A 22,731-nucleotide genomic window follows, 5' to 3' on the forward strand; every position below is an offset into this window, starting at 1 on the left:
GCCTTGCAACTCCAATTTTGCTTCTCTTTAGTAGGCAAAAGTGGTTGTCACCGTACCTGTTTGTCTTCCAGATGTGGATGGTCTCGGGGTCTGCAATCCCATAGTGTAGCGCCTGCTCATCCAGCAGGTCAAAGAAGTATTTGACAGCCAGAGGAACCGGGCGGTTGGTGCTGAGGATCACCTGGAACAAGTCATCCACAAACTTCTGCAGGGTGCCCTGTGGAGAACCAAGCAGGACAGAGTCAGCACAGGCAGAGGAGAACAGAGCACAGGCCTCCTGAGGAGCAGGGGTTACCTTCTTCTGCTCAGACACCTCCCCTCACCGGTCCAGAGTTACCCCCAGCTGCACGGAGCAGTGGCAAAGGAGAAAGGAGGCCCCAAACAAAGCAAAATGTGGAGAGGAGCCAGATGCACTCCGAGCCACTGCAGGTAATGAGGATTGCTCCAGAGCTTGAAACACGATGGGATGGCACTGCACCATAGAGACTGCCCCGGGGAGGGGGACTGCTGGCTGCCAGGAGCTCTGTTCAGCCACACAGGTACAAGAGGGGGTTTGCTCAGTGCCAAAAAAGTTCAGTAAATGTGGGAAGAACAGAGGCACTGCCTGGCAAAGTGCCCAGGCTGTCACTTCAGGAACGGTGCTTCTGCAAGCAGGGCACTGGTGGGGAGCCTGGATGCCAAAAGCTGTTCTTTTCTTGAGAACAGAGCAGGGGGACAAGTTCCTGGTTCAATTCTTTAACAATGATGCTGGAATGAAGCAAAAAGGAGAAATGTGAGCAGGTGCTATGCCTGATTTATGAATCTGTACTATTAGCATCATCTTGCTCCAGCAGGTCACAGGTCAGTTCTATCTTCTTGGCCCTAGGTGGGGTGGAAGGTGAGCAGACACGGCAGCCCCATGGGCACTGCCGCCAAAGAAACTCTGCTGTGAAGCACAGGGTACCAGTTTTTCTTGTGGGACACACAAAGACAAACATGGGGTGGACACAGGGATAAAACCATTTCTCAGTCTTCTAGAGGCTCTGCAAAACTTAACCCCTCAGTAGAAGCTTTGCACTGCAGTGCTGGGATCAGAGGGGAAATAACCAGCACGTGTCAACCCAGGCAAAGGGCCTCTTCATCTCCATGCACATCCCTGCCATCTGCCAGGGGATACGAAGGAAGGCAAGATCCCAAGCACAACACAATCTGTGCTCCTTCTCACCTTCATTGAGAGCAGACGTGTCAGGTAGATCTCTGGGATTGCCTTGGCTCGCTCCCGATCTCTTAAGCTCCCACGTCGATGCTTTGGAAGCTCTGGCTCTTCTGTTGGTTTTACCAGGTGCCAAAGTTTGATGCCACCTTCATCTGCATCCTCCAGCATGGGTGTTTCTAAAACAAGCAAGTGTTTACAGGTGAGTGTCAGTTCTCTCACAGGAGAACTTGGCCAGATGAGTCCCAAGGAAGCAAGATTTCACAGTACGATAGAAACACAAATGGGACGGAACCTCTGGAGGGCCCTATCCAGCCTTCTGCACGGAGTACAACTGTTGCTGGCACTACAGCAGGTTGCTTTTGTCCACCCAAAACCTTCAAAGTCTTGGAAACTTGCCCAGACAGACATCCCCGATCACACCTATGAGGGTCCAAATCACATATTAGCCTTCCATAGCAGCATAAAGCTGGGGCTATGGCAAGAGTCTTGTCTCACTAACTGGAAAGCACTATAAAATAATCTCATGAGAACAGGACATCAAACTCACTCTCTCCTGGGATGTAATCCTGATTCTCCCGGTGGATGTGCTTGGTCAGGCGTGGGACCAGTGCTACTGTTGCTCCATCAGGCACCTGCACACAAGCAAAAATCAGTATTACAACTGAACAGTGTGCTTCTCATCAGCACAACAGGCAAGTGTTTGTAGACCAAAACAGACTGTAACATCACTAGACATAGGGACAGAAACAGGGATTTTGGGGCACCATCACTGTCTTGTCCTGATGGTGGGAGAACCTTATTTGTACCAATTAAGACAACCTAATTTCCAAAGTATGATGAAGATGATAATAATCAGGGACCGTCATTCACACCTAAAACATGCTGCAGCAAAGCAGGACATTTTGGTGCAAGGTAGTTAAAAAAAGACCCAAACTCTTTCCATTCCTAGGAGCTACTTTGCAGATCAATGCACCATCCCCTACTAACTGATTTGGACTGGAACATTAACAGATCCAGAAGCATCACCTTCATTGTGACAGCCACCAGGCATGGTCTTGTGCATCTCTTCCCAAGCACCTGCTCACGTCTCAGGTACAGGTTAAGGAAGGGACTAAACTTGTTGAAGACACAGCACTGAATTAATCTGAATATGCTTCTGCAAGAAAGCTCCAACCTTTTGACAGTGATCCACCAGGAGCCAGAGCCACAAATAGAGCATAATGGTGTGTAGATGCTGAGAGGAGAGACATGGTAAAGGTACACTGATTTCTGACCTTGTAATGCTGAAGAGTGTTCAGGCGTTTCCAGGTTCCTTGAACAACAGATGTCACATCCTCATCAGACAGTATCAGATGACCTGCCAGCCCTGATCTCCACTCTACAGCCATTAAAACACAGAAAATGAACAGATGAACTGTTAATCTGGGCATCTCTGAAGTCTGCTGTGCTTCAACCTGTTTGACGTTGTTACAAGCCCACCAGTCCTCACCAACCTGCACCCATGCTGTCTCACAGACATTGCCTTAGCAAGTGCCAAGTCCTGCAGTCACAGGACAGTCTCACCACACGGACAAGTGGCCTCATGGCCTCCCAGGTTCCACGCACCAAGTTCCTACAAATTCAGTCATACTGTGACTCTTCAAGCAGGTGATTCAAACCACAAATATGGACCCATAGTCCTTATTAGCTCCTACTCCCCCAGTACCTGCTCATTTACAAACATCAACGCTACTCAGCAACAGCCAAAGAATTAACAAAATGGAAAACTGATTCACCATGCAAGTCCTACCTTCCATTAACCATGGTGGGCAAAATCCTCCCTGACACACATTACTGAAATGCTGCTTTTGACTTCACTGGCAGAAGGAGCCAGTCTGTGACTACAGCATCTCTGTGCCACACTCAAACCATCCTCCCCTCCTACACGTTTCTCCCCACTTTTATTCCCATGTCCCCTTGCCCAAGCCATTGCCATGGGTCCAAGCGTGGCAAAGAACACCATGAAATGGAAGGGGCTGGACCCAACTGCCTCTTTCCTGCATCACGTCTTGTTGGATCCAACCAGAGTGTGAGACCCTTGGTCTCTGCACACTGAGCAGAGAATGACACACATCACACCTGCCAGGGTGTTGTGCACAGACGGCAAACAACCGCTCTTGTTCTTCCTCACTGAGTTTTGGCACCAAGGAGTTCTGCTCACCGAGGTCCAGGGTGTCTGGGTCTGGTCGGTGACAGTACGGCGTCCCTTTGTAGATCTGATCAAGGATCTTCTCCTTCACCTGTGTTATGGTGTCACAGTCTAGCACTTTAGCAGAAATCCCCTGGGAGTCCTCTGCCCCTCCTGCAGCCACTCCTGCTTGGGTCAAAGCATTTAAGGTCTGAGGAAGAAAAGAAAAGGTCACGGCTGATAAGATTACATCTGACACATTTACACCTTTGGTGGTTGGCATTAAGGCAAGTGAACAGCTACTCCTTTCACTGGAAGAGTTTCAGAAAGTTCAACTCTGGGTTCTCAGTCTTGTGTCAAGAGCTGAAAGCCAGTTCAGCAGCACTGGGGAGGGGCTTTGATGTGCCACCAGCAATTTCATCCCCTTATTTCTAGACACAGATCATAGCACATGCACCAGATTACTCTGCTCCTATCAGCCTAGGGCAAAAGCACCTGATTTAGCAGAGCTCTTGCTCATCTACAGAGTTGTGCTGCTGGGATAAACCTGGATCCCAGGATGCTGCACTTCTGCCTCAGTAATGGGAGCAGTGACATTCACACTTGTCATACCAGGGAGCCCAGAGGGAACAACAAATTTGGTTCTTACCAGAGTCCGGTACTCCAAGTCCTCTCTCAAAAGGCGGTTGTCATTCAGGGTATATTTGGCTTTCCCTGTCACCCAGTCGACTGGCCCTTTGTCTACCTGGTGCTTGATTCCTCGAAACAGCATGTAAAGGGGCTCCCCAACAGAATCCTGCACAGAAAGGAAGGAGTTTCACCCAAGAGAAATTTCAGCTTGGAAACACGGAGACCCAAGCAGAGAAGGAGCGGGACTGAGGATTCCGCAGCTAAACCACAGCAGGCACAGGCTCTGCATGGGGAAAGTGCACGGGCCAATGACCTGGTGGATGCATAAGACCGAGGCATCGCTAATCTGAGAGACTTGCCTTGCCACCCCTCCCTAGGAAAGGAATTAGATCAGAATCTGTCCCCCGCACAAATAGGCCAGCCTGTGCCTCAAGACAAAGGTGCTAAACTGAGCCCTCCATGATCTGGTGATACACCCTGGAAACAATGAGTGGCATTAATGCTGATTTAAGCATCTCTGTCCCTAGTGAAGTGTCTAGTGCTCTCATCTCCCAGTCTGAAATACAGGATGAGCCTGGCACTATTTCAGCTGTGAGCGAGGCACAAAAGCAAAGCTGTGGCTGTCTCCCCTCTCTTTTGGCCTCTCTGCACTGCAAAGGGACAAAGAGCTCACCCTCACGAACGCGTACAGGCAGATGGACATCCAGTTGGTTAACAGCTTCTCCACCACGGTTTCTGTCCTGCAAGAGAGCGTGAGGTTGATCACAGGAATACGGTGCAGAGCAGGGAGGATCTGGAGATACAGATCACTCCCCTTGAGAAAAGAGTACACTAAATATGATACAGGATCAAAGGAGAGGGAAAAAATAACAGGACTTTAGAGACCTGTAAGATTCATGCTTTTGATACCACTTATTAGAAGCACTTTTCAGCCTGAAGGAGGCACCAAATTACAGAATTGGAGAGACAAGGAAGCAGGGGACTGAGGACAGCTGCTGGTAGGTCTTAAACAAGGGAAATTTCTTCAGATCAGAGGGATGGACCAGACAGCAGGCTAATGGGGATCCAAACACAGGACATATTTCTGTTTAGCTTCCAAACATGGCATGATTGTGAACCCAGGGATCTCTAAACAGCAAAGCGAGATCAGCAGACTTGGCAGAGCCCTGGTACCTGAGCACAAGGAGAGAGTTCACACACAGCAGCTTCAAAAGAGGAGGAATTTGGGGTGGGCAACTCCATCTTCCTACTCTTTTCATGCCTTTCCTGCTATATGCCCTGCCAATACTGACTGGCCCAAGGGGTATCGCTGTTACTGCTTCCTCCCGTTTGATGTGTGTTGTCTGGACACGCACTGGTCTAACAGCTGCAGCCCATGCCATGATGTTTTCCTACCCAGAGGACTTTCAGAACTTGCCAGCTCTGCTCCCTCAGGTGGCTAGTGTAGGACCACAGCTGGCTCACTCACCTCCGCAGCATCAGCTTGGGGTTCTTGGCCACATACTGCTCCACGAGGTCATTCAGGAGTGTTTTGAGGATGTCAGTGAAGTACTCCAGCTTCCCGTGCAGTGACACCGTGAGCAATGACGCCACGTAGGCCCGGTCTCTCGGAGAGAAAGTGCGCTGGATTTCCAGAGTGTGGATGAACTGGTGGGGAGAGAGAGAAACCACTGGGTGAATCTGCTGAAAACCAGGCAGTCACAGCTACTGGCTCTGGGAAGAAGTGGTGCTGCATGGAGCTACTCAGGAATGACTGAAGAGAGTCCAGCAGAGAGCTACAAAGATGCTGAGGGGTCTGGAGCATCTTTCGTATGAGGAAAGGCCGAGAGAGCTGGGTCTGTTCAGCCTGGAGAAGAGAAGCTGAGAGGGGATCTCATAAATGTTTATAAATATCTCCAGGGCGGGTGTCAAGAGGATGGACCAGACTCTGTTCAGTGATGCCAATGACAGGGTGAGGGGCAACGGGCACAGACTGAGGCATAGGAGGTTCCATCTGAATATGAGGAGAAACTTCTTTACTTTGAGGTGCGAGAGCCCTGGAACAGGCTGTCCAGAGCAGGTGTGGAGTCTCCTTCTCTGGAGACATTCAAAACTGCCTGGACGTGATCCTGTGCAACCTACTCTAGGTACACCTGCTTTAGCAGGTAGGATGAACTGGATGATCTCCAGAGGTCCCTTCCAACCCCAACCATTCTGTGATTCTGTGAGCTTTAACAGACACCAGCTGCTTCCTGCAATGAGCTGCCAGTGAGGTGGCCCTGAGCCTGCAGCGAGCTGCAAGCAGAGCGAGGGACGTTACCTTGGTGAGGAAGAGCTTGCTGTTGAGCAGGTTGGAGAGCTGGACCAAGCCCTGCTCCACAGTTTGCCGCCGGCACTCAGGGATGTCCAGGTCCCTTTGCAGTGGTGACTCACGATGACCCGGGAAAAAGATGCGCTCTGCATAGGACTTGTAGTCCAAGAAGGGGATTCCTGTGCCCACAAGGTCACTAGTGAGGTCCATCATCTCAGTCATCAAGTCTGAGGGAAAGGAAATGTCCATGAGGTTGACTACACGATCACACAACCAATAGTGTAGACCATGAGGTGAGAGCAGGAACTAGGGCCAGCGGGATGGGGCTGAGGAAGAGGAAGGATGTTTCCTGCCAGGAAGAGGCACATTGACCTTTAGCTCTTCATCTGAGCCTGAAGGATGATGAACTGGAGAATCAGAGGGGCTGTACAGATCACTGTGCTCTGAACTGAAGAGAAGAATTACAAAATGGAAGAATTTGGCTGTATGTTTCGATGCATCAGCACAGGATAAAGTTACTGCCTGCTCTGTGCTACCCAAACAAGTATGCAGGGAAGGAAAGAGAGGTTGGGCTGAGAGTGGTTTTTCAAGCTTCCCTGTGAAGCTGCAAGAAACCAGGAGCTCAGTGACTGACCTGTGAATTCCTTTTTGCATCTGTCCCGAACACTCGTTTCCAGATTTTCCAGCTGGATTTGAACTTTCTTGTAATCCCTCAGGGCCTGTTTGCTCTTCCTCCTGCAGTAAGAAGCAGAATTGTTCCCAGTGGCCCCAGCCCAGATATTGTCCTTGCCAATTGTTGTGTTGCTGCCAAAGACCCCAGGGCAATTGGTGCTGAACATCATCTTTGCAGGATACCAGTGTTTTGTAAAGTCTCTTGGAGCACCCATGAGGTGTGGGCTCTGAATGAACCACTGTGCAGGCTGCGACCAGCAGGTACAACATGCCTCACACATCCAACAACACCAGGGACTCAGAATTTGGCACAAAATAAAGAAAACTGAGACCTACTTTAGGCCCAAGATACGCACACTTGGCCACATTCACTGAATAATATTGTAGAAGAACTTAAAGACTTCATACAACGCCAGAGTTTCTTACCTATATATGAAGACGATAACCAGAACAATTAGTGCCACAAAGGATGCGCCAACACCCAAACCAATCTGTGCCTCCAGCGGGAAGGTGAGCTGGCTTTCCGTGTCGTACTGCACCCGGCCCAGGAGGAAGTTCAGGTTGCCCATCTGCACCTGTAAGAAAGCACGTGCCGCGGTGTCAGCTCAGCAAAGCAGCAAAATGCAAAGTCACAGGGCTTCTCCAGAATGGGTACAGGTGGCATCCAGCTCTCTAGCATAGAATCACAGAATCATTTTGCTTGGAAGAGACCCTCAGGATCACTGAGTCCAACCATAACCTAACCTAGCTCTAGCACTAAACCATGTCCCTTAGTACCTCATCTAAATGCCTTTCAAACCCCTCCAGGGATGGTGACTCCACCACTGCCCTGGGCAGCCAGTTCCAATGTCCAACAACCCTTTCCATGAAGAAATGTTTCCTAATATCCAATCTAAACCTCCCCTGGCACAACTTGAGGCCATTTCCTCTCATCCTATCACTTGTTACTTGGGAGAAGAGACCAACCCCCTCCATGCTCCAACCTCCTTTCAGGCAGTTGCAGACAGTGATGAGGTCTCCCCTCAGACTCCTTTCCTCCAGGCTGAACAGGCCCAGTTCCCTCACCCACTCCTCATCACACTTGTGCTCCAGCCCCTCATCAACTCTATGGCCTCCTCTGCACTCTCTCTAGTAACTCAATGTCCTTCTTATGATGAAGGGCCCAAAACTGAACACAGGATTCAAGGTGCAGCGTCCCCAGCACTGAGTACAATGGCACAATCACTCCTCTAGTCCTGCTGGCCACACTATTCCTGACACAAGCCAGGATGCTGGTGGCCTTTTTGGCCACCTGAGCACACACTGGCTCATGTTCAGCCGACTGTCGATCAGCACCCCCAGGTCCCTTTCTGCCAAGCAAAAGCTGTCCCACAGCACAGCGATGTTTGGCATGTAAGAGTTGAGAACAAAGAGCAGCTCCTTGTCACCCCTGGCACCTCCCCTGTCCCCTGTCTCCACTTCCCACCCCACTCCCTGTCTCCACCACTGCTTCTTGCTTGCACTTCAACTCAACCAACGACAGGATTTCTTGCGGTGCTGCCAATTCCCTACCGTGAACTCTGGGAGCAAGTCCGTGCCCTCCCGCTTGGTGCGGTGCCGCGGAGCCGGCTGCTCGGAGGGGGGCTCGCAGTACAGATGGTTTCTTGTTAGTGTCTTCACTACACAGATTCCTTCTCCAATCATAGCCATAACCTCATCCTTGGAAATAGCCAGATCTAGGTTTTCCCCCTGGAACAGATGTGGAACAGCACATCAAATTGGGGAAAAAACAACTCTGCATTTTCACAGCTCTAGGGAAGGTGGAGGAGACCGAACACCATAGGATGAAAAAAGCTTTTTTCTTCTCTGACTAAGCTCACATCTGGATTGGCTGCAGAAGTTCATTTTGTAAGCTAAAAAATTCACTTGCATATGATGCAGATGATAGTTTAGGAACCATAGCATGCTGTATAAGTACAATTATAGATAACCTGTCTTCTTAAGGCTCTTTAGCTACAGCACAACCAAGCTCAACTCTTCACTCTGTGTATAGACAGACATACAAGCAAAACATATATATATATATATGTTTTAAAAGGTAGTCTCATGTCAGTTAACCTAAACACTCAGGTAAGCCAATATTCTTATTTACTATACAAATTTGCTTTAATTTGGGAGGATTAAGACTTTTTTTTTAACAAAACCATGTTGACTGATGTTAATTACATTTTTATGTTTTAACGCTTTCTAAGCTGAATCCTGCAGAAGCATTTTCATGCTTTTAACCAGAGCTCTGTCGGGATATTCTGACAGGTTGGTAGATCAACCTCCTTGCTCTTGGAAAGCTTGTACCTTGTAAGTTCTCCTTCAGTCTCCTCAAATTGCCCTGCTATGCATTCACTACCCATGGCAGCAGTCTAGATATTTCTAGACTAGTGCATCCTCACAGTTTTTACTCATACACAAAAAAAGAGCAAGTGGAGAAAGCGCATCTCCAGCTGCAGCCATTAACTTTCTTAATCAGTACAGGACTAGAAAGCACTTTTCCATACCAAAGAAATATCTCTGAGATTTTTTTCTCACATGTACAGAAAAAACATTAGACACTCTGCCCCTCTGCATCATCTTTAAAGTGATTTTCCTACCTCCACCTAGTAACAGGTCTTCCCTACTTGCTACAATTCTTTTACTCCTAAGTTACTTCTAGAGGAACTGTAAGAAGTTAGGAAAGAGCCAGCAGCTGAGAATAGGATGTAGGGTTTATTTAGTACTAATAACTCTTATAAAATAGTTTATTAGGATTAAAAATTTAAAAGCACGGAAGTTTCCCCAAGCCTGATGAAATCCTTAATGATTTATGAACGCAAGAGGCCTTTTGATGCTCACTTTTCCTTCTGCTTATGTACCATTTCTCACAGGCCAAAGCAGATATGCTGGGACAGGTTGTTATCCTATCAAAGGCTTTTAAACCTTGGGTGCTACACAACACCAATTTAAAACACTCAGGTCAGAAATAAATTTGTATAAGGAACATTATTTTCAGCTAGTTTGCGTGTTACCTCCACAGAGATGACGCTTCCTGGCTTGTGACGATAGGGTTTGGCAGGGTCTTCAGCATTCAATGGTTTTAGGATGGGGTTGACTTCGTAAGAGAAGGGCATGGGATGCAAGGAGTTGAAATCAAAGCTCAGATTATCCAGAATAAATTCCAGTTTGATACGGACATTCCGCAACAGCATGTTAATGGCTGGAGTTTTGCACAGGATCAGGTAGGAGGAGTTAACAAGACATGGTTCTTCAAACTAAATGCAAAAGGCAAAAAAGGTGTCAGTAGTGAAACACTAATGCTTCTCCTACGGCTTTGCAATACTTCCCAATCCTGAGCAACCTGGGGTCGGTCTGCATTCCTCCTCTCTGGAGCAATGCCAGAGGAACCCTGCTTAATTGTAGAGGGAAAAATCCAAGATCTAAGGAATTTGCCTTGCTCCTCTAAAGACAGTTTTCATAGCATTGGCTTTGTTGCAAGCACTTAGGTCTCAGCAGTGGGAATCAGCTCTGGCATGCCCCTGGCAGCAAATTCTGGAGGGGCATCATCTTTAGGTCTCCCTGCTCTAATAGAATGGGACCAAAGATCTCCAATGCAAAGCTGATTTCCTGGCCTGAATGCTTCTGTGACAGAAGTGTTCCTTCATATGGTTGGATATGTTTTATACATTTGGTGAAAGTATTAGAGTAATTTTTTTCTCCCCAACAATGACAAATGCCTTCCTAAGAAGATGGGTAAATCCAGCTATTATTGATATTATGTGCACAAGGAGCACATTCTTCCAGTTCATGTACAGTTCACTCTCCATCATTTGCAAAAGCAAATCCTTCTTGTGCTTTGGCTGCCAAACACCCTCTACCTCTGCAAATTCTGCTGCATGCTATGTGACCCTGATGGTCACACATCAGTAACCTCTGTGGTGACCCATTTCAGGACACTGGCAGCAGGAGAGCAGAAAGTGTTGGTGGAACTGGTAATTTCACTGAACTTCACCTGGTTTTGAATCTCAGAGTGAAACAGAACCCAGGGGCTACCAAAGGTGGACTCAACTGTGCAAAAGGAGGAGTCTGGAGCACAGACATGCTAAGCCACACAAGCTCCCTGGCTCAGCTGTAGATTTATCTCCACACTGTTGCCCCGCTGTTTCTGTCTATCACAAGTCCTGCACATCGCTAAGCAGAGGCAGACTCAACTCATGGAAATGTATGTGAAAGCACTTAACCTCTCAGTCTGGCAGAGAATGCTTCCACTTGGTCAAGACTGTTGGTACGATCCAAGTAGACAACAGCAAGTGGGGGTGAAAAGCCCTAGGGACAGAAAATCCCCCTCTCCAGAGCAACATGTCAGCCCTTGTGCACCCTCAGTTCCAGTGATCACTTGACACTCTACCTGCTGGATGCTGCACAGAGTGTCCTCAGGGCACTCGGTGTCCGGGATGATCCTGCGCCACCGTCCCAGTCCTCGACGGCGGCGTTCAGGTGGAGAAACCGTAACTCGGATCTTTGGTTTCTGTACAACGTCCAGGTTGTATCCATGAACTCTGAGCACTCTCCCTCCACTGTAAGAGAAAAGCAGCTGATCTCACCCACCTGTTATTCATTAGCTCTGTCTTGCCCATGCTCCCACCCTGCTGCTGATGCTCATTCCTACAAGCCTGGCTTTACTCCAAAGCACAATTCGACAAAGAGATGCTGTTGGTGCCACCGTACCAGCCTCAGCACGCTGCCCCGCAGAAGGTGCACTCTTTTCTACCTGAGGAAGCTTTTAGGTGGCTCTGCAAAAGTGATGTTGGGATCCAGAGTGTATCTGAAGAGGGACCCTTCCAGTCTCCGCTCTTGGTCCCCGTATTTGATAGTGACTGGGAGTTCTGCAGACACATTGCTGGGACTGGTCTGGCATGCCAGCTGATCCTCCGTCATCTCAGAGAGGCTTGGAGAGACAGGAGAAAGAACACATGATTAATACAGCCCCTGCAGAGACAGATTTTATAGCACTATGCCTTGCTCTTTGCAGACAGTCTGAAAACCTCTCCTGGTATTTTCCTGAATTTAACGCTGAAAGGTCTTGTGCCTCATCTGAACAAACAATAACTGCTGGGCAGTTGTCAGTGAGCAGCATGTGGACAAAAAAGCAGGTACAACCTCTGTCCTGACTGGAGACACTGGAAGCATGCTACCAAGGCAAGTGCACCTTCTCAGCAGCAGAGCTGCCAGGTGTACGTGTCCCGGAACGCAAGAGAACAAAACCAGCCGTTAGTGTTAGTCTGCGGGGGCCAACTGCAGCTCCCCACCAGCAAAAGCAGAGCTGTCAGCATGGGGTATAGTCCTGTCAAAAGACACGCAGAACGGAGGCCATGTACCACTGTTCACATCCGAGGGAACATGGTCAGGAACGTTAAGATGGCCAAGCCTGTGCCATGATCCTCGAGGGGAGGATCTCCTGGAATGCCGAGGAGAGCAGAGCTCCCGCAGCCCGTGCTAAGGGTTGAGCCAGGCAGTGTCACGTCCCGCAGGGCTTGGGGAAGGACCCAGGGCAGTGATCTTACATGTGGCAGGGGAGATCACCAAGCAGGACGCTGATCTCACTAGGATGCCCAGTCAGCAGCTTTGAGCCCAGAAGGGTCAGGCAGGTTCCTCCCGCTTTGGGGCCCTGAGTCGGAACAATGGATTTCAGCTCTGGGTTCTAGAAGATGAGAAGAAAACCAAAACAAAATGAACAGGAGGTGAGCAACGAGGACCTCAAAGGATAAGGCAAGGAAAGAAAAGAGCAGAACGAGTTCAGTGACCTCCAGTGCTATAGATCCCCATCGGAACAGCCTCAGCCAGGCTGCAGCAGCTCCCTGATGGAGCAGAGGCGTCAGAGGAGGCATCAATCACACCAGAAGAGCTATAAATCAGGGACCAGCCTTTCCACAGATGGCAAAAGGCAGAGGGACGCTGCAAACAGCAGCGCCATGAGCCTCACACACAAACCCCTAGGATTAACGTTTCAAAGGGATTGTTCAGTAACTGGATTAATAACTCAGGTTAGGAAAAACAAGGTAGCAAATAAATTGTCTGTTTGTCTAGTAGATGAGGAGATTACCAGCAGGGAGCCCTAAGAATTTCTGTTGAGACTTGTGCTGTTAAACAGACCTGGAGGGTGACCTGGAAAGGGGAAATGAAATTTGATACATTATTCAGAGTAACAAAAACTTAGTACCACTGAGGAGCTGCAGCAGCATTCAGAGGAACCAGGCAGAGTGGGACGGGTAAATCACCACTGATAAATGAAGAGCAAGATACATGGACTGAGAAGGAGCAGGGAGAGTACAGCAAAAAAACAACCCAAATATGTGAACACAGTTGTGAGTTTCAAAATAGCTCCTGCCCATTCAGGAGGGCATTGGTACCTGTGACAACTCTACCAGCTGGAAGCACAGATCTCAACAAAAACCCCCACCAAGCGGCAGGAATCACTGGGAAGGGAATTAAGAAAAGAATACTTTTATGTCACAGTAAAAATTCCTTCTGCAGTTGCATCTTGAATACAGCATGCGGTTCTTGTCATCCTGCCTCAAATGGTGAGAATAGAACCAAAACCAAGAGAAGGGCAACAAGCCTAATCTTGTATACAAATGCCTAAGACTTTTCAGGTATCTCTCCTTCCGATGGGAGAGGGAGACATGCAACCAGGTACATAACAAATGTTGCAATTTGCACAGCAAGGATGAAAAGCCAGTAACTGTTTCTAAAAACACTTAAATATTAATTCATAGTTGCTGAGTTTAAGATATCCAAAGGTTATCAGAAACATGTTTAAAATAATAGGAAACATTTTCCATGCAACACACAGTAACTCTGGGCTTACTGCCACTAACTGCGGAAGGTCAGAAGCTAAAAGGGTTTTCAAGCAGCACTTTGTGAATTAATCAAAGGAAAGTCAGAAGTCTTAGTAAGATGGTAAGCCATCAATTAAAATACAAAATCACCCAAATCAGAAAGGTACCCTATATTTCTCCTCTTTCTTTCTGCATTTAATAGTTATCATCGTAAAAAAAAAATATATATATATATATTAAAAAAAACAGCTGTTGTTATAATCTAAAGAGGGGGAAAAAGAAGAAGGAAGGGGAAAAAGAAGAAGGAAGGGGAAAAAGAAGAAGGAAGGGGAAAAAGAAGAAGGAAGGGGAAAAAGAAGAAGGAAGGGGAAAAAGAAGAAGGAAGGGGAAAAAGAAGAAGGAAGAGGAAAAAGAAGAAGGAAGGGGAAAAAGAAGAAGGAAGGGGAAAAAGAAGAAGGAAGGGGAAAAAGAAAAAGAAACAACCCTCCCAAATAACACCACACATGACAAGCATCAGAAAAATCAGATAAAAACACCGGCAGCAAGTGCCTGGTAGGATCCCTAAGTTCATGCACCAGACAGCCACTTAGCAGAGATACTGGAAGAACAGGGAGAGGTATTAAAGAAGTGATAGTTACGTTACCTGATAGGTGAAAATATGCCCCGAAACTCCACGTCCTCCTCCAGGTACTTCCACCACAATGTGCCCAAATCTCTCTGTCCAGCTCCCGCCAGTGACGCACACGATGCTGCGGGACAACCCCAGAACAGAGTCACGCCGTGGCCGAGCAGACGAGCCGGATCCATTGCATCACGGCCTAAACCACCCAGCAACCACAGCTCCCTTCTTTCAGCCTTATCGCATGTTCAGAATAGACAACCAGGTATTGAGAAACACCTTTAAAAGCTGGATTAGGTGCAGCAGAAAAAAGCAGGGGGTGGTTCCAAAGAGGTCCATCCTATCCAATGTTATTCTTTCTGGGACTGGCAGGATGGAGCCCACTGTATCACAGCTACACCAACTCTTCTGTTGTCCAGAGCTGGTCAAATCATAGAATCATTTTGGTTGGAAGAGACCCTCAAGATCACGGAGTCCAACCATAACCTAACTCTAGCACTAACCCATGTCCCTGAGAACCTCATCTACCTGTCTTTCAAACCCTTCCAGGGATGGCGACCACTGCCCTGGGCAGCCTGCTCCAGTGCTTGACAAAAATCAGTCACATCTGGAGTGACCCCAGGCCAGCAGCGGTCAATCCACACATTAGTGCTGTGTCTGACGCAGAAGAAAACCCAAGACTGGAGGTTTAGCTGGCAGTGGTCTTCGGCCAGTGGCCTCTGGGACCAGCCAGTTCCCCTGATCTGCACTTTCCATTGTTCCCAGCCCTTTTTCCAGCCATAATTTGGTATGGAAGATACTGACAAGGTGAAAAGTCAGGCTTGTACTTAGAACAGGGAGGGCAGCAAGGAATCCCATGTTACGGCACTGATTTGCTAACAGAAAAACTACTCTGCAGGAGACTTCCCAGCCTTCTTACACAATAGGAGATTAATTTTGTCTGGGCCTTGCTCAGGAGTGGGTTCCATGTTCCCAGCTATATTCCCTCAACCAAGAAGGCTCAGGAATTTGAACTCAGGCAGTGGAGTCTCAAGCCAGGACTGTGTGATGCTGGGTGATTTGTAGATACAGAACAAAGCCGGTGCTAACCCCAGAAAGATTGTGCTCTAATTTCTAGAATGAAAACAGAAAGCAGATGGATCCAGACAAACAAGGCGCACAGACAGGACAACATCGCTGGACACAGCAGCCATTTCCCAGCAGGATCTTACCTGGCTCCCAGAGGGAAGGGTGCTACAACTACTGCTACCATGGAATGGAAAAATGGGTTTGTGACAGCTCTGATGAGAGGTTACTCACAATTGCTCTCCTCTTCTCCTGCTGGTTGCCGGGTTCCTCTCCCTCCCTTGTCCAAGGGTCCCACCTACCTGCCCTGCCACAAGCCATCTGCACAAATATTCCCTTTCTCCTTGCTTCCCCCAGTCACACCTCTCAACACCTGACTACGCTGCCTTGTTATATGGTCCAGCCCTGGCCACACACACAAGCTGCCCAGTTCTCTATCACTGACATCAGCAGGACAGGTCTTCCTGCTTCTCATTCTCCTCCTCACCACTACTTTTACAAGCACTGTGCCACCTGCCAGGCATTCCCAGCCACCAGGAGAGTGGCATAGGAACCCCCAGAACTCCCTGGTCTGTCTCTGCTTGAGAGGGTCCTTTCATTTGGTTTGTTCCTGAGAGGTGGAAGTCTGGCTGCCAAGTGAAGAATGACAGTCTAGGGGTGCAGAGGCAAGAATCCGTGCCATACCTCCAACCACACCGTTCCCATCCTCACCCAGTGTTAACATGGTCAGAATATTTTGCTAGTAGTGTCACTTGCACAAGCCATGTCCTTCACTTTATTGAAACCACCGTGTGGCTGGGAGAGACACCCACGAAACTGTCTGGTTCCAAGGCTGTGACTCCCTGACCTGGCTGGCCCATGGGCTCTGTGCTGGCAGCATGGTTGCTGTATGGCAGCACTGTTCGGCCATTGCCTTGTACACGACCTTATCTCTCTAAGTAACTACTTAGTTACTCACCCGAGTAACTAATCAGACAGTGACCTCACTTGGGGGCATGCCCTGGGGAACAGGCGAGGCTCAACACCTGCTACAGCAAAGGCAATGACATCTCAGGCTGGTGTCAGCAGCCAAGGGCAAAGCCAGCGCCTGCCTCTGGGAGGAGGTTTTCACAGATACTCTACCTGCTAGAGATCTCATACTCTTGAGCATCTACGGCACAGGGAATTCCTGCAACAGTGACAGTTTCTGCAATGTCTTGATGTTTCTGCCCGAGGTTTGAGCCAGTGATGGTGATTCTAGTGCCACCTTCCACTGGTCCAGACAGGGGGTACACCTGCAAAGACATCCGCGCATGTGTAAATGTCACAGTATCTCAGAGCTCTGCAGTTTGGCAACTGAGCTACAGCACAGGATCCTTCCGCTGCCCCATGACAAACTCTGCCTGCTCAGGTCACTGCTATAGATTCCTTTTACTGGCTCGGACTAGTTGGACCTTCAGCAGAAGAAAGGCGGCAAAGAACATTGCAGTCAGAGCTCTCTTTCCCATACCTCACTGTTGCCAGTGGTCCCCCCCAGGAGAGATAATCCACTATAGACTTCTAAGGTCTTCTCATCAACATGCTGACCACTCCACAGGGCATTTCTGCTGAAGAGTGGGGATGCACAAGCCAATACATGTTACCAGTGTTGAAGCAGCAAGCACCATTCCCCCCTCAGCATCAGTACGACAATGAATTGCATGCTGCACAAACGTCAAAGCTCTGTCCCTGAGCAGCATCCAAGATAAACTAAGACAAGATGCAGCACATGGATGTTGTGTGCCACCAGAGGGAGGACAAGCTGACAGCAAAAGGGACACATGGCTACAGACACTGGTCATGTGGCAGTTAGCAAGAAACATTTAAAATAAACAGACAAAAATAATTAATTTGAGTAACCTGTCATATCTTTACTATTCTTGCTGTACTGATTTCATTAGGTTTTGCTCTCCTTAGGCCTAGGTGCAGTTACGCCAACCTGTTTCAGGTTCTGGCTCGGGACAGTTGGAGGATCCAATCTGTGGACCCCTTCCCAGCTCCTGAATGATTCTGCTCTTTCTGAAGTGCCAGTTTTCAGCTCGTGTGAGATAAAAATGCATCTTTCTCCACTGTTCTCTATCAACAAACTGAAAACCCAGCACGAAAGTCCTCACAATGCTGAGGGATCACAGGAGAACAGGAGTAACTTGCTCTTCAAATGGCCAATGTATTATTGAGCTGCACTGTTCATGCTCTGAGTTCACAGCCCTTTGATTTCAAGCGGAGAATGGAGCCCTCCTTGCCCCTGGTGCAGTACACTAGCGAGTAAGTTACTCACAGAGTGAATGAGAGGTGCTGGACACAGGTCTTCTATCTCCTCCTTGCAGGAACCCCTGAAGATACAGCTGGGGTTGTCACCTCCACACCACACACAGTTGTACTTTGAGTCAGCTGTTTGGCAGCGGCTACAATCAGCGTGTCCCACCGAGCAGTTGTAAAAAGTCACTGCAAAGGAGAAAAATTCAGAGGCGTCTGCAAACATCCCCTAGGGCACAGAATAATCCAGCAACTTGGCATCTTGCACAGAACCCTCTCCTCCTCCCTCCCCTGTGACAAGCAGCAAGAATGAGGCTGTACGTTTTCCTTAGTTTCCCTGTGGTAGGACTCATTCGAGGATTTCTCAGTTCTCTTCCACCTCATTTGCTGCCTTTCTGCTGGGGAGGTGGTGTGCTCCTACCGTGAAGATCTGCAGCACTGTCTACTCGAAGGTGTCGCCGCCTCTGCACGAACACCACAGCGTTGAATTCGAGTTGAGGCGCTGTGTAACTGTACTGCAAAGACAAAGACGACCAAGAAAAAGGACTTAGAGACACAAACAAGCCAGCTGAATATGCAAAAAACATCAGCACCATCCTGCATTGGCACATACAGCCTATATGGAGCTCCCTGGGAACGCAGACAGGGCAGCGTTAGCTGAGGCAGCGGCAGCACAGACCTGTCTTTGCTGGTTCACGCAGTCACAATTGCACTCCAGAAAGAGCAGCAGGCTTCAGCAGGCTTTGGTTCATGAGGGTGAACATTGAGAACAAACGTGTGCTCATGATGATACTTGTCTAACTTCCTAACTGCATTTCCAAACGGCTAATTCCTATCTGCAAGCCATCTGCTCAGAAAACTGCCTTATGTTGTTCCTTTCCCTTAACTATATGAGATTGTGAACTAAAAATATCACTTCTGCTTGCAAATCTTGCCCTAAGGAAAATCCACGCATCATCCTGAAATGTACATGGCTGTTTTGCCTGTTAATCTCCCAATCCACGGGCTAGTTTCCACTGCTAAGAACAAAACTGTATTTATAGCATTTTTCTTTTCATGGAAGAACCACCATCACAGAAGAAGTCACGATCCAGAGAACCATGGACAACAGTGCCTCAAGCTAAAGCAGAAATGGCACCGTTTTGGTGATGAGCAGTGATTTGGGGACAGCACCATCCTGTGCTACAGCAAATGCAGCAACAGGTTGTGCAGCTCAGACTGTACAATCCTTACACAAGCTGAAGACACCAACACTGCCAGGCAGGAGCATCACAGATGAGGCCCCCACAGTGCTAAATATTCTACAAATATTTTTGCAAAATATGCTCTTTTTGTCAAAGGGTTTGCCCTCCAGCCAGCTGTGTTGCTGAGCAAAACCATTACCAGTGTGAACTCTGAAATGGCATCATATTCTAAGCACTCACCTGGTTCATCTGGCAGGTGATATAACAGAGGGACTGGTTTGTTTCTTCTCCTTCCACATAAGCATCCATCACCACTGTCCTCCCCTCCAAACTCAGGACACACTCATAGTCCCAGTGCTGGTCCTGCAGAGAAGATACTTGTGGCACCATTTCTCACCTGCATATAGCGTAGGGTTGGCATAAAGAAGCTCTGTTCAAGGGCTCTCTATGCTGTCACTGTCTCCACGTATGAAAGGTAAAGCAACACAAAACAAAACACCCAGAAGGGAGCACATGTGGGGACAACTCAGCCCAGCAGGAGGAATTAAAGAAAAACCAGTGGTACTGTGAAGTTCTGCCTGTACGTCTCTGTGAAACACCAGCTTGGAAGAGTGGAACACACAGATTAAGGCAGTGCCCATCAAAAAACACCAAGTGCATTTTTCTTCTCTCTCTCCTGTAAATCTTCTACCCCTGAATTGCTTAGATACTTCCTGTAAAAAATATGAATATGCATCTGTAACCAGCTCTGCTCCTCTGAGCAGTGCAGTATATCAGGTTTAACATATACACTAACAATTAGTCTGTGGGCTGCATGTTCTGAGGAGATTGTTTGTGAAAGATAACTAAATCAGTTCTCTGTCTCGAGAAGCAAAGAATTTTTTATCAGAGGCACACCCAAGAAACATAGCTTTCAAGGGTGGTTTTCCCATTGCAGAAGTTTCAGGTATGACAGGAATAGCCACATTAACATGAGCACGCCAGAAAGGAAAGGGAACGGATGGCTTATCTTTCGCTTATGGAGACAAAAACAATCAGCAAAGATTCAGCAGGACGTTATTCCAAGAACTACCATCTATGGTGCAGCACAGGTGCAACTTAATCCAAAGGCATGCAGATCTTCTCCAGCAGGTTGGGGCACACCTGTACTCTCCCTTTCTCTGCATGACCTCCTACCCACCAATAAATCCAGCTATGTAATTCCTTGTTCACAGAAGTAGGTCATTCCTCTAAATGTTTCTGTAAGTGGGAGAAACCTTGGCAGAGCCACAACTAAGCATATTTTTAGCAGTCCAGTGCTCTGCATCAATACAGTTTCTCAATGCTGACGACATTGAGCTGACTACCTGATAGAGGTGGAAGTTCTTTCCCAGCAGGGTTATCTTCCTCGCCACGTTGACGGGAAACAGAGAAGATCCCTGGATTGCCTGCACACAGGGACATGCATCTGGACCCCAACTAAGCTCTTCGTTCTGAAAACAAACACAGGTCTTTAGAGAAAGAGACCTCCATGGCTCTGACACAGGAAATCAAAACTTAACATGCCAACAGAGAAACAAACCCAGCCAGAATGAAGACACAATGGTGCTTCTTTACTATGAAGTTACAAGAAAGCGATGTGAGAGCCCAAGTTCAGCAGCAGAAAGTTGTGAATACGTTGGACATCACAGCAGCTGCCACCTTTACACCTGGGAACCTCGCACACATTTTTATTCCGCAGGCTGCCACTTCTCACCCCACACATTACAGTGGTCAGCTTCTACACTGTCAGAGGGCACAACCTTCTCCTGTGTGCTGAAATATTAGATCAGCAATCTGTATCAAAATTTCAAAATGTTACTGCCTTAGAGCGTGGATTGCAAAGCCCAGCAACTTACCTCCTCCCAAAACTCAAGGGCATCATACTGATAGTCGAGGTCAGGGTGGAGGATCCTGGGAAAGTCAGGGATATCCCTCTCGGAAGAATCACCATCACCCGACAGAAGAGTAGAAGCAGAGAAGAGGGATGTGTCATTCTCAGCCTGCAGCAAATCCATCCAGTCCTCCGTATCCTGGAGCTCGGTGCCTTCCCCCAGCAGCCAGTCTGGGGGAGGGGATGGTGGGAGCTCTGAAGCAGATCGTTCAGTTCCCAGCAACCTGGGAGACTCATCAGAGGCAGCGGGGCCCCCCGGCACCTGGCTGGGGGTTTGGGGAGATGGGACAGCAGACGTCAGCACCTCTGTGGTAGGAAAAGAACTCAGAGGCCACTTGAAACTGGTGACAGGAGGGAAAGGTGTTACTGGTGCGGCAGATGTGTGCAGAGGACCACCAGTCGGGGTGGTAGGGGGCTCGGTGTGCTGCGGCTCCTGGGCCGTGGCCGGTCCGTCGGTGGGTAAGGCTGCACGATCCACGTTTTGGGATGGGCTGGTGAGGACAAATGCAGGGGGAGAAGTTGTCTCTGGCACAGTGACAGCAGGTTTATCTGCTGGTGGTGGCAGGGGTGGTTCTGTGACAGCCTGGAGAGAGGCTGCTTCAGTTGAGAGCGTCAAGTATGTGTAGCTGAGGGTTTCTGTAGGCTTGGTTGTCGTATCTGAGGCGGCGGAGAAGGTGATGTGGCTGGGCTGTGTGGGGGGCATGGTGCTTGGTACCACACGCACCAGGGGGGTGATGGGTTTGGTGGCTGCGGTTGGGGCTGTGGTAGAGGACTTGGTGAGGGGAGCTGCTGAGGAAGGAAACACTCTGGAGGCTGGGATCTGGGCCTAGAGAAAAACAACATGGTAGGGTAAGAAAAAGACACAAAACAGAATAAAACCGAAGCAGAAAAATACTCTATATTTCTTCTCATAGCATTGTTCACAAAAAGCTGCTTCACCCTCTGGATTTCAATAAGAGCTCCCATCTCCTGTTGCCTTGTCTTGGGACAGGACTGAGGAGTTTTCACGGTGCAGAAGATCCAGCAACATCCCTTCTTCCCAAAGACGCCTGTACTCCAAGGGAAGTCTGCCTCCATTCGACCCCCACAAAACTGCAAGACCATCTGTGGCAGCAAAACCGGGCATCAAACTGGGCATCTTTTTTACCTCCCCACTTGCAGCGTCCCTGCCAGCTTGCTCTTGTTCCTCACTTTGAACACCCAGGCTGGATAACTGAGGAGGAAGGTGACCTGCTTCATCTGATGGCCTCTACTTGCCCAGAAACCCAGCAAGGTCTTTTAACACCAGGCACACAGAGCCTTGTGTGGCTCCGAGGGGTGGCTTTGCTCCAGCAGCTCACTCTGCGCTTGATGTGACTGACAGCTGCTGTTTTACCCGAGAATAGATCTGACTCACTGAGGCACATGGGACTAGGACTGAACAGGAGACTCACCCTTTCGTTGTAGATAATGGTTCCTTCCTCACAGGCTGCCTTGTGGGTGCAGAGGTGCTGCTGGATGCACCAGTTACATCCCCAGAGACTGCTCACACACTTCTGGCACCTGGAACAACGATAGAAAAGCAGCTGCTGGGATGACCCAGGCAGGGACAGCCACCCTCCCTGTACCTACAGACAAGAAAAAGCAGGTGCTCACGGTGCCGATTTCCACAGCAGGGCCACTGCAGCACAGTCATAGAAAGAGAAGTCCACGGAAGCAATGAAGATGTCATGGAAACGCACTACGAGCTTTATGGTGACATGATCTGAAAATGAAAATAAAGATTTCTTAGCAATGGAGCAACTCTAAGTCTGCTGTGCTGTTAAGAGACACAGCATTCTTTAGGAAAGACACTGTCAAACACGGGGATGGATTTCCTACCATGTTTCTAGCATCTCA

General features: G+C 48.6%; 1 protein-coding gene across 5 annotated transcripts in view; it reads right to left on the bottom strand.

Annotated features, from left to right (window-relative positions):
- Window positions 1-22,731, bottom strand: part of PLXNB1 (plexin B1) — an 81,343-nt gene that overhangs the window by 6,057 nt on the left and 52,555 nt on the right. For all 5 annotated transcript variants that reach the window (XM_065074616.1, XM_065074613.1, XM_065074615.1 and 2 more), the window contains 25 exons: window positions 22,489-22,597; window positions 22,287-22,395; window positions 20,819-21,679; window positions 20,288-20,413; window positions 19,182-19,304; window positions 18,179-18,272; window positions 17,780-17,946; window positions 16,606-16,757; window positions 14,443-14,548; window positions 12,525-12,661; window positions 11,732-11,908; window positions 11,369-11,537; window positions 9,993-10,235; window positions 8,506-8,682; window positions 7,381-7,529; window positions 6,917-7,017; window positions 6,292-6,509; window positions 5,461-5,639; window positions 4,666-4,732; window positions 4,012-4,158; window positions 3,396-3,573; window positions 2,470-2,573; window positions 1,743-1,827; window positions 1,205-1,371; window positions 57-217 (listed from right to left, as the gene is read on the bottom strand). In XM_065074616.1, coding sequence (XP_064930688.1) covers window positions 57-217; window positions 1,205-1,371; window positions 1,743-1,827; window positions 2,470-2,573; window positions 3,396-3,573; window positions 4,012-4,158; window positions 4,666-4,732; window positions 5,461-5,639; window positions 6,292-6,509; window positions 6,917-7,017; window positions 7,381-7,529; window positions 8,506-8,682; window positions 9,993-10,235; window positions 11,369-11,537; window positions 11,732-11,908; window positions 12,525-12,661; window positions 14,443-14,548; window positions 16,606-16,757; window positions 17,780-17,946; window positions 18,179-18,272; window positions 19,182-19,304; window positions 20,288-20,413; window positions 20,819-21,679; window positions 22,287-22,395; window positions 22,489-22,597 — 4,306 coding nt within the window. The remainder of the gene's footprint in view (window positions 1-56; window positions 218-1,204; window positions 1,372-1,742; window positions 1,828-2,469; window positions 2,574-3,395; window positions 3,574-4,011; window positions 4,159-4,665; window positions 4,733-5,460; window positions 5,640-6,291; window positions 6,510-6,916; window positions 7,018-7,380; window positions 7,530-8,505; window positions 8,683-9,992; window positions 10,236-11,368; window positions 11,538-11,731; window positions 11,909-12,524; window positions 12,662-14,442; window positions 14,549-16,605; window positions 16,758-17,779; window positions 17,947-18,178; window positions 18,273-19,181; window positions 19,305-20,287; window positions 20,414-20,818; window positions 21,680-22,286; window positions 22,396-22,488; window positions 22,598-22,731) is intronic.

Source organism: Columba livia, chromosome 10 (genome assembly GCF_036013475.1).
Source record: "Columba livia isolate bColLiv1 breed racing homer chromosome 10, bColLiv1.pat.W.v2, whole genome shotgun sequence".
Classification (NCBI taxonomy): domain Eukaryota; kingdom Metazoa; phylum Chordata; class Aves; order Columbiformes; family Columbidae; genus Columba; species Columba livia.